This window comes from Poecilia reticulata, chromosome 4 (assembly GCF_904066995.2).
Source record: "Poecilia reticulata chromosome 4, P_reticulata-male-v2, whole genome shotgun sequence".
In the NCBI taxonomy this organism is placed as follows: Eukaryota; Metazoa; Chordata; class Actinopteri; order Cyprinodontiformes; family Poeciliidae; genus Poecilia; species Poecilia reticulata.
This window is the reverse complement of record NC_088833.1, coordinates 31821386-31839007: the sequence shown is the minus strand read 5'-3', so window position 1 is coordinate 31839007 and position 17622 is coordinate 31821386. Positions and strand designations below refer to the sequence as shown.

The 17622-nt window shown below is 38.2% G+C and overlaps 1 protein-coding gene across 9 annotated transcripts in view; it reads left to right on the top strand.

Moving 5' to 3' along the window:
* mcf2l2 (MCF.2 cell line derived transforming sequence-like 2) overlaps positions 1 to 17622 on the top strand; it is a 193112-nt gene that overhangs the window by 130701 nt on the left and 44789 nt on the right. For 5 of the 9 annotated variants that reach the window (XM_081606654.1, XM_081606661.1, XM_081606657.1 and 2 more), the window contains exons 26-30: positions 2749 to 2785; positions 2930 to 3027; positions 13814 to 13903; positions 15081 to 15152; positions 15443 to 15583. In XM_081606654.1, the coding sequence (XP_081462780.1) occupies positions 2749 to 2785; positions 2930 to 3027; positions 13814 to 13903; positions 15081 to 15152; positions 15443 to 15583 (438 nt within the window). The remainder of the gene's footprint in view (positions 1 to 2748; positions 2786 to 2929; positions 3028 to 13813; positions 13904 to 15080; positions 15153 to 15442; positions 15584 to 17622) is intronic. The other 4 variants (XM_081606656.1, XM_081606659.1, XM_081606660.1 and 1 more) reach the window with 4 other exon arrangements.

The window sequence follows — 17622 nt, the reverse complement described above, 5'->3', positions numbered from 1 at the left end:
TGAGAGTAGTAGGAAAAAGTAGCAAAGTGAGGAAAAGCTGACAGTGAACCATGATGATGATTATTGTTTAAATTAAACACTCAGCACTTTATCACACATATGCCTTATGCGTTTTTAAAAACTGCATTAAGATCAGAAATTGCTATTTACCACCGTCTCCATCACAACTGAACATAAGAACACATGCCAATGGAAAGCTGGCTAGTTATTAAATTCAAGAAACATTAAGTGATTCTAATGAACAGTGAAGGCTCGAAGGAGTAGTATCAATGCTGGGCTAGTTTAGAAACCTGGGGATCAACCATCCAGAGTAACAGGCAGCATGTTACAGAGACTGCATTTTATATAGACAGAATGAAATCTTTGTCCATTCTGTCTGATCTGTATTTGCACTTTGACAGCAACAGAAGTCGTTTTAGAATCAGAACCAAGGCAACTGAAGGGTTTGCCAGCATTATGCAACTTCTTTTGCTGCTTTCCCAACTTCTGTTTCTAGTTGGAATTCAGTTTCAGAGGGTACTAGCCTCACAGAGAATGGAATTGTGCATGAGATATTATTTATTCAGTGTAGCGGTTCCACCAGTGCAATTTGATTAAAGTAGGAGCCGAAGAATAGCTGACAAATAAGGGCAGCAATATAAAGGCGGTATGGAATTACCTGTACTGTTTTATTACACATTGTACATTCAACTCCTTACCATGATTGCCTGGCTTAACAGTCTAATAATTCATTTTTTGAATAGCAAGTTATGTAGATTTGGCTGAATTAAGCGAGACAAGCTGTAAACATGGAGGAAGGAACGAGCATGTGCCCCACAATAAATCTCCCCTCATTCGCAGCATGACTGCTCATTTTAGGCGCCCGTTGCTGCGTTCTGCTCCACTGTCTGCATACACCTCCAAATAATCAGCTTTTATGAATAAAATATTGCTACATCCATGATTGCAAATACATTCTTTTTGCCAAGTATAATGTTTAGAGCATGTTGAATGGTTCCATGCACAGTCTGCATTTATGTGACAAGCTCATTGGTTGCTTGGAATGGGAGGTAATAAGCCAGATCACTAGGTGCGACACTTTTGACTAAGGCCTAAAGTTTATTTTAGAGTTAATCTCCAGAGATTTCTTACCCCAGAATGGTGTCTTGTAGAAAGTTGAGATTGTTTCTTGTATTTATCTCCACTTTAGCTTATGTCAGGCAGAATGCTCCAGTCTGAATCTGGAAACATACTTTCACTCTGGTCATGAGTAAATATACAAACATTGCTTAACATCTTTCAAATCGAATTTTATGTGTGTCACATTTCTGCAACAGGTGCTTTACATCATAAAGATACAACAATACAAAGTCATAGAAAACAGAGTCAACAACTGAAACATTTAGTCAAGTGCCATCAATAATTTTTTTCAAACGCAACTCTAAACAGGTGGGTCTTCATGTGTCTTGGAAGATTACAAAGAGGAATTAATGCCGCTAGGGGACCCAAAGTTGGGTCCTCGGCGCTTGCCGCAACAAGATCAATTAAAAACACATGCTATACATTTTACATTTATCAATATAGGCTTATTGCATATTCACGTAAAGGGAAAAAGCTCTTCTAAATGATAGGCACGATATTTTCTACCTCAACCACACCCACATTGAACACTAAGCAGATTGATAAAAAGAAACGCAATTAGACACTAACGAGGCACACCCGGTAAAAAGCGCAACAATAAAAGAGCAAGGAGGCCCGATATACAAAAACTATCAGAGTAAAGCTGAAGCTCTGCGGTTTCCAATAATACCAGAGTCACTAGGCTACGTGCAAAACTCACTGAACCAGCAGCTAAAGAAGAAAAAAAGAAATAGCTAATTTCACGAAGCTAAAATCAAAAATCCAGTCCTACCTTTGCCGTTTCGTGGTCATAATCCATATTAGAGTAAATATTTCCACTTGGTCCGATAATCCATTTTCCCTGAGTACATCTCACATGATTTTCGGCACAGAGGCATTTCCGTGTTTTATGTACTTATACAAGATGTCGGGTCTAACTTGGTCAATTTTGGATATTATAAGATGTATCTTCTACCTGCTCCTTTTCGAACAGAAAATATAAAATTGCATGTCACATGGGCAAAATAATTTGTTTTACATTTTATTTCTAGATTTTTATCTAGTAGTACCTCTCTAAAACTCATATGATTGACTTTTTTTCATGAAACTTGGCACAGTAAAAGGTCAGATTGTGTACTGTTGTTTACTACTTTTTTGGCTTTCACTGCATGCTTTGAAAGGAACATTCATAGATTGAAGTGGGTTTTTTTTAGGCGGAAATTGATTTTCTTAATTTCTGCCGTTTATCATATTAATTCACTTTCCTCAGTAACAGGCTGGGTGGTTTTTAGAGCTGTAACGTGTTCTCTAGGGTCTTGCTTTTGTTTTGATACCAAAACAATTCAAATAAACTCTGTAGTTCTTGAGATACATTCAATTCATTTTGGGCATGTTATTTTCAGCCATATTGCTCAAAAAGAGGCCTAGTGCCAGAGAGGGAAGCACTTTATATGAATTACTATTTGCAGACTTAAAGCCTCATGAGTAAAGGCTTTAATTACTCAGTAGGCTAATTACTGATATGGCTTTGTTTAGATTACTAATTGCTGAGACAGCAGATTACAACATTTGTAGTTTCATTCTAGAATATACAAAAAAATGACAACTTACTGCAAAATTAAATGCTGTGTGTGTGTGTTGGATTCACAGAGGCCAGCCAGAACAATAACTATGGAGTACCAATGAGGTAAGTGACAATACAAATAACCCTAACAATTAAAGAAACTTTATCATTATTTCTTATTGTGGCTAAACAAAGGACAATGAAATGTGTTTCAAAAATTGTTTTTGTAAAGTTCTGATTGGCGGACCTGTCCTTCTGTTCCAACAGGAATGTCCGGAAGATGGGTCTGAGACGGTCAGATTCATCTAATCCAGAATCAGTATTCAGGAGAGCTAACCCGAGTCCCAACATGAGGCAGAGAAAAGGTCAGTTCCTACCAGGATTAGATTTTTCAATCTCTTATTCTTTTTTCTTTGATATAAAGATGGGTTGATTCTAAGGTACCACTTTAACATGAATGCCAAAAACATAGTTTAGGTAAAAAGGCAAAAATGAGATGGGAATCATTTTTTGGTGGATATTTAATACAATATTTACGAATGAGTCCAAGATTACATTTACTTCTCTGTTAGTCTGGTTTGTAGTGTGTTGGTTCTGTTTGTTTTGTAGACTTTAAGAATTTAAAGTCTACAAAAATTTGTTAATTTATTTGGTTGAGACATTGCATCAAAATCTAGAGAGAAAATTATTCTCTCTACATGTGGATGCTGAGCAGTGAAAGGATTTTGCTCCTGAACGTAACCCTGGTAACAAGGTATTGTTTTTGCACCTGAAAACAGCTGATTAGCATTCCAAAATCTCACGATTGATATATCATATAGTATATCATTTAGGGCTGAAACGATTCCTCGAGTGATTTGAGTACCTTGATTATTAAAATTCCTCGAGAAAAATTTACCTGCCTCAAAGCTTCGTTAAATTATGTTTTATTATTTTGCACATCGTGTTCCGGCCGGAACATTGTATGGGTTGCACGGAGCTCTGACTTCCGCCTCTGTATTTTTGACGAAAGCTAAGCCGAGTAGAGATTTATAAATCGGATCGTAAGGTGATCGTTTCTCCGTACGCTTAAAGGAGGCCATTCAGCTTTTGCATACAACTCACATGTGAGACGTCCGCTACCGGTTGCAAACCTTAAAGCATACTGATAAACTGATAAACAGTATTTAATGATTGAAGGCATTTGGTTGAAGCATTCATATATAAAACATCGCCATAATCCAGGAATGGCAGGAATGTTGCAGCTACCAATTTACTTCTAGCTTTAAGAGAAAAACAAGATCAATTTCAGTAATAAAACCCAATCTTCATTTTCAGTGTTCGTAACAAATTGGCTATGTGATTTTTAAAAGAAAGCTCTGTATCTAAAATAAAACCAAGATATTTATTATTACTGACAAACTCAATTTGTGTTCCTACAGCAGTGGAGGGATGGAGGGATCTCTGATAGTTTTCTAGAGTGTGAAAAAACCATTGCTTTTGTCTTATCCATATTCAAAACCAACTTCAGAGTTTGTAAGCGGGTCTGAACTACATTAAAAGCAGACTGCAAATACTGTATTGCAGTCTGCTTACAAGTGATGAAGAATAGCAGTAAATTACTAAATAATCTGCATAAAAATGATAAAAAGCATTTGACAGATTTTTACACAAGTTATTTATATAAATAGAGAATAAAAGTGGGCTAAGAACTGAGCCCTGTGGAACGTTCCACAGGGCTCAGAATAGAGGAAGTGAAGCCAGCCAATTAAACTCTCTGGGTTCTGTTCGACAGGTAATCAGCAACCCACATGATAGCTTGATGTGAGAGCCCAATGCTTTGTAGAATGTCAATTAAAAGCGTGTGATATACTGTGTCAAATGCCTTTGATAAATCAATAAACAGAGCAACACAATGCTTTTTGTTATCAAGAGCCTGAATAAGATCATTAATAACCTTTAAAGTGGCAGTAACAGTACTATGTTTTTTCCTAAAACCAGACTACATTTTGTAAAACACAATTAGAATGTAAAGACATTTTCAATTGACTGCAACTAATTTTCCAAAAAAAATTTTGCTAGGATACATAGTTTAGAAATTGGTCTGTAATTGTTTACCTGTGACGATTCTCCACCCTTGAATAGAGGCAAAACAAATGCTGATTTCCAGACACTAGGCATTTTATTAGAAATTAAGAGTTAGATTAAAAATATGAGACAATGGCTCTGCTATAAACTCTGCAGCTAATTTTAGAAAAAAAAGGATCCAGGTTATCTGGCCCTGCCGATTTTTTGGTGTCTGTTTTTCAATTCTCTGAGAACCTCAGCTGTACAAATAGGGAAAAAATTAAAAGTGGTGAAGTTACAATCATTATTTAAAAACTGCTCATCAGTATTTACATTTGGGCCGAAAGAATTTAAATCATCAAATATAGAGCCAACAGAAATAAAATGCTAGTTAAAGTAATTTAAAATTGCTAATTTATCAGACACCATTTTACTTTTATTCCAAACAAAATTTGGAAAGTCACTCAGTGGCGCCTGCTCAGTAGCTGATTTCACTGTTTTCCAAAATTTCTTTGGATCATTTAAATTTTTTGTGAAAGAAATAGTCTGACTTTGCTTTCTTAATTAATTAAGTACATTTATTCCACAATTTCCTAAAACAAAGCCAGCTCTCTTTAGTTTTATTTTTCCTTGCCCTAGCCCAAGCTGCATCTCTTTGTTTAAGCAGAGCCCCAATAGCTGGGGAAAACCATTTATTATTTCGCCCATTTACCCTAATTTTAAGTAGTAGCATGTTTATTTATAAGTCTTAAAAACTCTTCATGGAAATATGCCAGGTAAGGTCAACGTTATCAAAAAGAGAGACCCTATTCCAGTTAAAATGTAACAAGTCATGAACAAAAGCTTGCTCATTTAGCCGTTTTAAATCTCTTTTGGTAAAGATACGTGGCTTAGGTTTTGGTAACTTGAGATTTTTAACTGTACCTACAGCACAAAGATCACTAAGATCGTTTGCAAAAACTCCTATCCCTGTATTCCCGTTTGTCATAATTAAATCAAGGAGTGGTGATTTTAGTGGGCTTTTGTTAAGTCGGGTGGGGTAATTAATTAACTGGGTGATATTTAAAGAATCACAGATAGTTTTTAAGCTATCTGAAGATGCTGTCAACCAGTCTAGATTTAAATCTCCTAACAAAACAAATTCATTTTTATTTAGGTCAGTTGGATATTTGGACAAATTAGGGAGTGCATCACAGACAGCAGAAGGTGGTTGATAACACCCTATAACTGTGATATGCTGAGCCTTAGTGAATTCAATTTTCAAGGCTAGTAACTCAAATTGTTTTGGAATGGATACAGAAGATATAAGTGTAACATGGAAGTTGTTCTTTACATAGATGGCAACACCACCACCTTTCCTAAGGCGATCACAATGAAAAACATTATAACTTTCCAAGGAAATATTTTTTATTGGTAATGGAATTGTTTAACCATGTTTCATTCAAAACTAAGATATTTTTATAAACGTATTTGTGAGCCTGCCTCTTTATTAAATTGAATAGAATTTCAGATCTTTGCATAACTTTTCTTCAGGTTAACTTAGAAAATGAGCCATTATTGTTAAAACTTAGTTTTCTAAACTACAAAAAAGTAACTGTTAGGGATGCTCAAAAATTAAAACAGTAACACTGGTGTTATACCAGATTTACCAATATTTTATTGAATAATTTTTTTAATTCGATTACTCGATTAATCGTAAGAATAATCGATAGATTACTTGATTATTAAAATATTAGTTTACAACTGCCCTAATGTCATATATATCAAGGGTCACCAACTGCAAAGTAGACTGCGAGCTACTTCAGAGTAACAAAAAAGGGCTACTTGTTTGATACAAATTTTCTTGGCTCAGCCTTTATAACAATAATACATATGTGCATATATGATGCTGCCCGATCATATTATTGTTAGGGACTACTAGGCCTGTCGCGATAAACGACAAATCAATTAATCGGATGATAAAAAAAACTGATCGAGATCATTTTAATTATCGTCTTTATCGTCTCTTCCTGCCTTTTTTTCTTCCTGTTGATGACACTAAATGAAAAAAGGCTCAGCTCCGGTGCTCTCCACTGACCCTCCCTTCCTCATTTCCTTAGTCCAGCGCACACTACACGAGTTGTCGGCCCATTTTCAAACCCTGAGAGACACATTAGCCGACAGAAATCCTGGGTATAATGGTTCGATCGGGTTTGTCGTGCCGTGTGGTGTCCAGCCACATGGGCACAAAATAATGGCTACAAGTCCAGTTAACTAATTTTAAAATCAGGCATTAATCAATGCTTTACTAGAATCTACCTGTGATGCATGTGGCTATAGAGTCAGCGTAAAGTCCTAGCTGAATGAAAAATAATTATAACTTATTTTGTTACGTTAACGAAGAACAGCTAAAAACCTACCGGGTTCATCAACTGCAGTAGCAATTTGGCTCCAACTCCTCCCCTTGTCATTTCTATATTCTTTGCACGAAACGTTAAATAAATATTAATGTTGTTTCCACATATCATCTCCGATGTCCGCTGGACTTCGGGTTGCGCCGTTTCAGCTGTTTGGGATTCCCATCCGTAATTTCCCCTCAGAAAGAGCAGAGGAGAATCCGTGCTTTCTGATTGGCTACCTGTCACATTCAGAGTTAAGCTCCCAGTCGGGGGAAAACCCCTGATTTAGATCGGAGCGGCCACGACGATCTACCGTAACCCACCACACACCGCAGGATGATCGGTTAGATCGGCCAACGATCTAAGATTGTCATAAGGGGAAAATAGGGGCAAAAAATGGTGTAGTGTGAACTATTGCATTAGGTTGTCGGATGTGCCGGTTTTCTCTATTTAAATCTAGAGATTACTGAAGGGCAACACAGACTTCATAATCTGCACTCTTTTGGTTGAATGCGGTATTTATTTCCACTTTGGCTTTATGTTGTTTAGTTTTTATTCGAGTAAGTTTTTTGTTAATGGAGACTGAGAATCCATTTTATTTGTGTTATCATTTTGGTTGTTTTGTTTATTTAGTTCATCAGTTCCAGTGTTACGTGTTATTTTGAAAATAAATATCAGGAAATCGCATGTATTATTAGTCATTTCCATTAAATCGGTGTCAAAAGGTCTTGAAACAATATTATCATTTATCGCAATAATTTCTTTATACAATTAATCGTCCCGCAAAATTTGTTATCGTGACAGGCCTAGGGACTACTCACAATAGTCATCAGTGATGATTTACCATAGCAGATATGGTTAATTGCTATTGTGTGATCAGAAGTTCTTAGTTCAGTTTTAAGTTTGATTCCCTTTTGGAGCTTCTCTGTGTGATCCTAAATTGCCCACAAGTGACTGTCAGTCTGGATTACAAGTGACTGCACATGAGATTTTCCTTTGAATAAAAAAAGAAAATAGTTATTGTATGTTTTATTATCTAACCCTTTTTACTAATAAAATTGTGGAGAAAAAATATATTTGTGTCAAAACATCTTGACATCAGTGTGAGTCTATGGGGGTGGACACACAAAAGGCTAAATCTTTTTGGTCAGTTTACTTTTGTTAATTTGGTGGCTTAGTGCTTTTTCTGTAGCTAAAAATGAATGAGCTCATCCCGTTGTTCTAAGATCCCACCTGAGCTTTTTACCATGCGTGGTTCTGACGGGGTCGCCGATTTATTAGCCTTTTTGTGGTTTCGCAAACTGAAAAGCTGACGGGTCACCCGTTGGCTGACACCAGCAGATGCTGAAAAAAAAGTTACACAGTTTGGAGAGTAGCACAAAACTATCATTGTCTGCACCTGACCAGCACAAACCTAAACCACAAAAGCAGCACACTTATTTTTTTATTATATACAAACAATGCTAAATAATAGACATGAAAGTGAAGCCTACCCATGTGATCCACGGAAAGACGGGAAAGCCTACAAATTCTTTGGTGGGGGGCGGTGAGGGACCTGGATAAAGGCTAGGGGGGCGCTGGCACAAAAAAGGTTGAGAAACACTGGACTAGATTAAATTGTTTAACCCGCAGTCTGAGACACTCAGTAGGAGAGGCAGATGTCTGCCATCCGGTGACCGCGCACAGGGTAAAAAGCTCATCTGGTATCCAAACGACCGCTAACTACAAGTGGGATCAAATTCCGCTCATTAATTTTTAGCTTACAGAAAAAGTGCCAAGCCGCCAAATAAACAAAAGTAAACTGACTAGTAACATTTACTTGCTACAAGATGTTTTGACACAAAAAAGTTTTTTTTCTTCACAATCTTGCTAATAGTAAAGAGGGTTAGATGATAAAAAAATCCAGAAGTTATTCTTCTCTTTTTTAAAGGAAAATATCAAGGTATGCAGAGTGTTACAGCTGCTGCCCTCAGATAATATCCTGCAGGCGTCTGCGCATAATTCTGAACTTTAATCCTAGAAAAGAGTTGTATACATACAGCAAGTTATTTTAAACGTTTTTATTCACTTTTTTTATTCTAAAAATAAACAAATGTTATTATTTCAAGGTAAAAACATTAAATTGAAATTTTTTTTGGCAGTGCTCCCTAATGGCAGTGGCTATTTTTAGAACTTGCTCCGCAGGAGACTGACAAGGTCCCCTCGGGCGACTGGGTGCCCGTGGGCATCGTATTTGTGACCCTTGTTTTATATCATTCATAATTCATTCATAATTCATTCTAACCATACAGAGGAAGTTTTAATGAGGAACGGCAAAAGCAAATGAGGTGGATTGGCAGGGCTTGCCAACAACTGATGGTGTTGTCCAAGACAGGTTACTGTGGAATATCGTCTCTCCTGCCTGGATGTTAGGTTGTTAGCATCTCTTGAAATCCAATGTTATCTTTTAAGCGTATGGCTAGAATAGTGGGGTTCTAAGCCATTACGTCTCTTATCTCGACTCTGAAGTAATAGAACACAGAAGTCTGTGTTGCCAAAATCCCTCTTAAATATCTTCCAGTTACACCTTTCCATGGATTTCTATTGAGTATGTATAAATTATAAAGAGCAGTCACTGTGTGTGACAGAAATGTAGGTTCTAGTTTCTTTTTTTCAATTCACGGATTTAGTGGAAGGAGTCACCATTCAGCGTCTGCTGTAGAAATGCTCACAAAAATTACCAGGGGAAATAAAAGTTCCAGAAAAATACATTTCGTGTGCCTTAGAAAAGACACAACTTTTGAACCCTACACCAAAAAGCTAAGCCATTGTCAGGGATGAGTTTAGGCCAGTTTTCTTCTGAATTTTTGATTTTTAGATATTTTACCATGTTTGTGTTTATGAAATTAGGCTGTCCTCACTATCAAACACCAACCTTGTTGGTACTGGAATCACCAAGGTTGGTTCCAGTACCAACTGGATCTTGGTGTGAAATGCAGGTTCTAAGCAAACACTGACAGTGATATAACACTTAAGCCGTTTTCGCACTTCAAGGAATGGAACGGTACGGTACGGAACGGAACGGTACGGAACGGAACGGTTCCAGCCCTGTTGTGTTTGCATATACACCGAGGGCGCCATCGAAGCTGTACCTGATGTCATTATTTTTGAAACTAAACAACGGTTTCGATGTAGCGGCCGAAGCCTTTTCCTCAGAGATGCGGCAGAAAACTTTCTCTTTCCTCGTTGACCGATCTAGTTCATTCTTTACTCGTTCATCAAGCGGAGGAAAAAAAATTACCTCATCATTAGACCAGGTGATGGCACGATATTGAGACGAATCCATTGCTAATTAAAACTAATAATAAAAATATTGAAAAGAGCACTCTTTACAAAATAAAATACAGTTTAGTGAGACCCAGCTGTCAACAACCAGCGGCCAATCAGCTGCTGATTCTAAGCAGAACCGCTTGGCCGGCCCGATTGGAACCACAGCTCTTGTGGTTCCAAGGCGCCGGGTGGAACCAGTCGCAAATTCTAATGCAAACACGGTCATCAAATTAATTTGGCTTAATGGAAAATAGATGAGTGGAATACTTTAAGCAACAAGCTCCTCCCCATGCTGCGTTATTGCCTATCATTTAATTGAATGTGCATAAAAATAGTGAATAAAAATGCGTGCCACTGGTAGAGAAAGCAGTGCACAATAATAACATTGCTTAGTGTGTGCAGATGCTTTACTCACATGTGGGACGTTTGAAACTGAAGTCATCACTTGATGCCTAATTATGTGTCTAATAATTGTTTTACCAGTTGGAGACCCTTATAGATCCTTGATATTTTTATATAAACAGAAACCAAACAATAACGTCACAAAAAAAGCAATGTCCCCTGTCATGATACAGTAAAACACTGTGAACTAAACCCCACTGATCTCAGTAAAAATATATCAGGTGTTCATATCAGAATTCCAGAAAACATGCCAATAACATACGTGTCTCTTCAAAGCACACACACACCTGATAAAAAGACAGGTTTTTGTGACTTAAAAAATAAAATAAAAAATGTATAATTTCAAACTTTGTCCATCTTTAATGTGATGTGTTAACTTAAAAATGAGTAAATCTGCTTTAAGAAAAGTATTAAAGAATTTTATTACAAGGCTGCAAAAATTGTTGCATAAGTGTCCATCCAAAGGATGCACCAAAATAAGAATTCTGGCCGATACCGATATACATTATTACTATTGCTGTTATATTTGATAATTATATTTGATATATTCCAGCACTGAATATGGGTCACTGCGAGGTAAACGCCACAACGTCGGATCGACATGCGCGTCAATTAAAGAGGCGATACAGCAAAACCATGGTGCTATTTCACATTTCATCATAGCATGTAGAGCTCGGCGCTGGTCTTGGTCTTGACTTGGTCTCAGACCCTAAAAGTCTTGGTCTTGTCTCGATCTCGATACACTCTGGTCTTGGTCTTGTCTTGGTCTCGGGTTAGGTAGTCTTGACCACAACACTGGTCACAGGCCACTGTGGGGATAGCAGAGAGAGGAATGTAAACGGTCACCACGTCAACATGAGAATATTCACAGGGCAGGTAAAATGGACGAAGACCAACCGCCAATAGATTAACGTCGGAGCAGCAGATTCTCTCCTTCACTGTTGTATGAGTAGGATTGCACCAACAATTGTTTACTAGAACGGCAAGCCCGTCTCCTTTCTGCTTACCACTTTCAGTGCAATCCCTATCAGCCCGAACAGTCCATTATCCCTCGATGGTAACATTGGCATCAGGAATGTCTGGGTGCAGCCATGTCTCCGTAAAACACATTAAACTACATTCCCGGTATTCCTTCTGGCTCCTGGACAGTGATGTTAATTCATCCACCTTGTTAGGCATCGATCTAACGTTGCCCATGGCAACAGAGGGGAGAAACACCTTGTAGCTACTCTTCTCCATAAGCCTCTGTTTCTTCTTTTTTGCTCTCTTCCGCTGTTTGCTTCCTCCTCTGCAACCCCGATGTATCCTTCTCCAGACTCCAGGCCGGCCAGTTTCAGCGCAATCAGCTGATCCCGGGTGTAAACAATGCGGCCAAGTTGTTGCACTCTGCAGAGTATAAAAAGTATCTCAACAACGAATAAAAAAAATGAGGACTTTCTTAGTCAACATTGTTGAAGATACTCTTCTGGCAAAAGTAAAATAATTAAAGTGGTGCAATAAAATAATCGAAAAAATATTAAAAAAGTAAAACCATGAGTGGAGTAACCGCAACAGACTTCATACACGTTAGCGCATGCACACTATTATTATTATTACTATTAAAACCAGGAGTGCTGTTACCAACTCTACAACTTTCTTGCTGTACTGAGCAACATTTCAGACAAAAAATTGGTTTAAGGAATATGCCTGACCATTTTTCACATTTTTTTATTTCTCTAAAAATCTTTTTTTATATATACATATAAAAAATAACTTCTATTCACACTACTCTGAGCCTTCCTCTCCCCAACTCTGATCTAGTCATTTTAAAAAGATTTCATGTATGGATATGGTTGGGGTCTGTCAGACGGCTGGTAACAAAATATAGAGATTTGATCTGAGATCTGCTTTGCACTAAATGTCACCCTCCTTTACTCCAGCTGCCCTGACATGTTGAAGTGCATTCAGGGGCGGTCCCAATCTCTTTGGCCCTCTGGACGAACAACATTCAGAGCAACATTTGAGCTCTCACAAGCATGTGAAGAGGGACTCGGAGGGGATGCTCTGAGAACTCATGCCGCCCTGGACGAGAAGCCGCCTTGGTGGCTGCCTATGTCGCCCATGTCAAAAAAAGCCACTGACTGCATTAACATTTTTGGAGGAAACCATTGCCTGAAATCAGCCACAACATTGGGTGTCAGGTCATTTCAAGGCATGTGTTCCTAATTACACTAATGATGGGGAAAAAATAAAGGTGTGGCGGGGGTTGAGATCAACATCCAACCCCATTGACACATTCTATGGCTTGCAGAAAGGATGACAGTCACACTGTGAATTTAGTGTTTTGCTTTGCCCCCTAATCACTACCAACAGTGAGGGCCACCTGCTTGTTTGAAGGAGGGGAAGTTCAAACCTGTCTGAGTGAAGTCCCAAGGTGACAGCCTTGTCATCTGATTGAAAACTCTCTTCAAGATAGTTGAAAGCTGCTCCTCTGTCATGTTGCGGTTCTGTTGCATCACAAGTTGACACCGATTCTGGCAAGTCCCACATCGGCAGCTTGTGAAGTATTATACTTAGTCCCGACTTTACCGTGTTTGTGTTGCAATGTCTCCTTCAACTTGTCATGGACGTAAAATGTGAGAAACTCCTCAGAACAAGCAGTTCATTTGCATCATCTCAGCTGGAAGTCCTTTTCCTTTACTGTTCAACTGTAATTTTTCTATGCCACATGTATAACTTGACATTTTTTCATGTTTTCTTGTCATTCTTCAATATATCAATTTGTTTTAGTCTCTTTTGTTGCATTTTAAGCTTTTACAACTGTATCCTTGAAGACATATGTAAGATGTTTTAGTGCACATTAAATAATAATAACCCCCAAATTACTTGTGTCCTCTCACACAATGTCTTTTCATTCCAACTTCATCTGTTGTTTCTTTTGCTCTTTGCTCAATTTACAACAACATGGATCTCATTAGCTGCCTTCCCTTACCTTTCCCTGTCAGTTCTCTTTTCCTTTTCTCTTATTCTGTTATAGAACCCACAGTAAAAGAGGCAGAGGCCGCTCGACGCTTCTCTCTCACTTCCTCTCTTGCCTCCTCTTCCTCTGCCATGCGACACACCAAAGGTAGAGAGTTTGATGAGTTTATGTGTTTTGAGTTAAGATTTTAAAAAACAAAACTTTGCTGATTTAATTAAGGAGCTAGTCACCTGGTGATGCATTCTCAAACAAAGACATGCTGGAAAAGGTAGTGACTAATTAGCCACCAAACTTTGTGACCTTTATTTACTTTTGGAGAAGTACCTGATGGAGAAGTTTTCTAGAAAATTATACTAACATGTCAAAAAGATTACAATGTCTGTTGCTTTTTTATTTTTATTTTTTATCTTTATTTGATTAGTGCAGTGGACATTGATTTCTGCCATTTATGGCAATGCAGGAATTTGAGCAGTAGCTAAATTTCACCCTTTGTCCTAAAACGTTATATTCTTGTATTATTACCACTTTAATCTGGTAGCATTATAACTTTATTATTGTAATATTACAACTTTACTCTGCCTTTTGGGTGCATCATGTACAGATGTTTTATAGTAAAGTTTTTTTAATCATTGCAGTCAAATGTTTTCACTCATTTTTTCCATTTTAGAAGCATTAAAGAGTGCTCGTTCAAGCAGTTACTAAGTAAACAAACTTATTTACACTGAGACCCTTAAGCAAAAACAGGTTAATGTTAGGCAGCTGCCACTACAGCAAACCTGCTACTCAGACAACATTGATTAGTCTTCTGTTTCTGTTCAGCTTTACAGCCTCCCCGTGAAATGTTAGGTTAGCTAGTTATAGCTAACCTAATCTCCCTGCTCCTGACAGACGAGGGTTTAGCAGAGTGTTGCACATCGCTCAAGAGCCAGTAAATACTCACACTGATGATGAGACATGAACTAGACGGGAATGAAATGCTTCCCCAATGCCGCCTAACTCTAAGATGTTTGTAGTTTTCCATCTGATGAAGGCCTTTCAGTGCATGAGCCATGATTGAGGACCTTCTTTTTCTGACAAGTGACTAAACATGATTTTTATATATATATATATATATATATATATATATTTCTTTATCCTTTATAATTGGACTAATTTTTTTAGTAATGCTCATTATTAAATGTGGAAAAGCTTCCTCTTTTAACTGGCAGATATTAAATCTGTAATATGTGAGAGGTGCTTAATGGATGTTTCTGGGCTACTTTATATGCTCTCCTTTGTAATAGGCTAATTTCTGAAGAAATGTTTGTTGCATCTTGTTTCCCAGGTCCCCTCTCTGCTAGCATTAAGAGCAAGAGACACGAGATAAAGAGTGATCCCACTCCCTTTGGCTATGAAGGTATATGAAGAAACATAACATTTTGCTAAGGCTTGATAAATGTTGTGATTGGTGGTGGCATTTTATTTTGTGGATGGTTCTTTATGTCTGTATTTCTTGCCTGAATTGGGAATTTTATAGTGCATCAAATTAAGAGCAAACAAGATGTTTGTCGCTGCATGTGATTATTTTTGTTTTATTCAGTTTGTGGATATTTTGAGTCCTGCATGTGCAGTGCTGCTTTTTGTGATTGGACTGATTATTTTCCAACTGCTCCGACCTTGTTATGAAAGGAGTTTTTATTTGCTAAGGTTGGTGTAAAGGATTTGGCTTCCCTGCAGATACGCTATGTGGTGCAATGGCTGCAGGCGGGAAGCGGCAGAGCATGACCAGCAGCATCGCTGGTGGTGCTGGTAGCAAAGCAGCCGTCCCCAGATCAACCTCACAGCCAGGTAACCACAGAGGACGCATGGAGACATTTCTAAGGACGTCTTTTATCACTGACTTTGTGTCCTGACAGATTCACATCAATCATACACCATGATACTTAAACTGTATGGTAGCCTTTCTGGAATGGTTTTAAGTCAAATTGCTTCAAGTCAGCTACACTCTAAGAAATAATCCTGTAAATTTACAGTAACATACTGGCAGCTATAGACGCCAAAAGTTTACTCTAAATGCACAGTAGCCGAAACGTAATTAATCCTGACAGCAGATTACTGTCAATGCAAGTACGATATAGATACTGTGAAAGAACGGTAAACTTCTGGTGTCTATAGCAGCCAGTAGATTACCGTTTTTTCAAAAGAATGGTAAAATACTGGCCTCTGTAGCTGCCAGTAGTTTACCGTTTTTCTGAAAGAACGGTAATCTACCGTTTTTCTGAAAGAACGATAAAGAAATACTGGTACTGTTTTTTTTTCAATCCTGTAATTACCTTTTAAAAAGTGGTGTACTGTAAGTAAATACCGTAATGACGCCAACACACCGCAGATGTAGTGCCGCCAACAGGGTTTATTAGAAATAAGAGCGAGCAGCTATTCCTTAGGCTGGAGCTCGCCCCTCTAACAAACCGTTACACTCAACTGAATAGCTTCACTGCTGACATACACTGAACTCTCCGCTCTTCAGGTGTTCTGTCAGATCAGCATTGGTCCTGGTCCTCCCGCTCCCCTGATCCCTCGCCCACATGACAAGTCCATCACATGTGAGTGGGAGTCAGCGGTCAGACAGGGGAACCCCATAACACTCAACACATAACAGTAATCACAATGCAACTTATAACAAATACACATAACCATATGACCCCAGCAGAACTAAAATACAGAGTTGTTAAAATACTACGGTGGTCGACAGGTGCAACCGCGCAGCAAACACGAGAAAAACAAATACAACAAAGGAAAGACGCAAACTAAAAAAGAGATGCAAAAAAATATATATAAAAATAAGTGTTCCAGACCACTAGAGCTTTGTGTCCGAATGCAGGGTCTGCATCCTTTCAAGCTTATTCTTTCATGGGCTTGAGAAACGACCCGGTCTATGGAAGAGAGGTCCTGCGAGCATTGCAGAGAAGCTGTAGCCTCCAGCTAGTTGCCTCCACCTCGGCGTTATGTTGCTTAGCAGCCGTGACACAACATGATTTAAACAATGTTTGTAGGCGTGAATGTAGATGTATAAATTAGACATTTCTACTCGGTTCATTAGTGCATCACCTAATTGCAATATTGCTCTGATGTTTTCGGAGATGTCTGCTCCCGCTGTATTAACACCCAGTTCCCCTCGCCTGCTGCCAGCTGGCCCAGGTTTTGTATACCATAGGAGAACACCTGACTCATTTAGGCTTTCCCAAATGACAGTTAGTTAAACACAGATATTAAGTCAAGTAACATCTAGTTGTAATATTTTGGTTCACTCAAATATTTCATTTATTCCTGAACAAATCGGTTTGACTGATTAAAGTCAAGTCTAAAAACACGATAGTTTGATTAAACTGTATTGTCTTACCTGAAATTTGGAAAGTATTTGAAAAGGGATTCTTTGCTGACATTCCTTGTGTAAATACGTGTTTGAACATTTTAGAATCAGACTAACAGATTTTTTAAATATGCAACAGCTTTTATTACAAAAGGTGAAGGGTAATAGAGAAATCAACAGAAAAAAAACATACTTCGAGTCCGTTTTTCTTTTCCTTTGCTGCTGTGTGATTCACGTTGTCACGGTTGCTAAGCAACATAACGCCACGGTAGAGGCTAAGCAGCTAGCTGAAAGGACAACAACTTCTCTCTTCTGGTCGTTGAGGACCCAAGGATGCAAAACCTGACTTCGGACACAGCTGTTCTTTGTGCGACACCCCCTAGTGGTCTGGATCACTTCTGTTTTCACCATTTTTTGTTTGCATCTCCTTTTTGTTGCATGTGTTTTTCTCGTCTTTGCAGGGTGTTTGTACCTGTTGGCCACCGTAAAATACAGTGGTGAAAGTAAATATACCTTC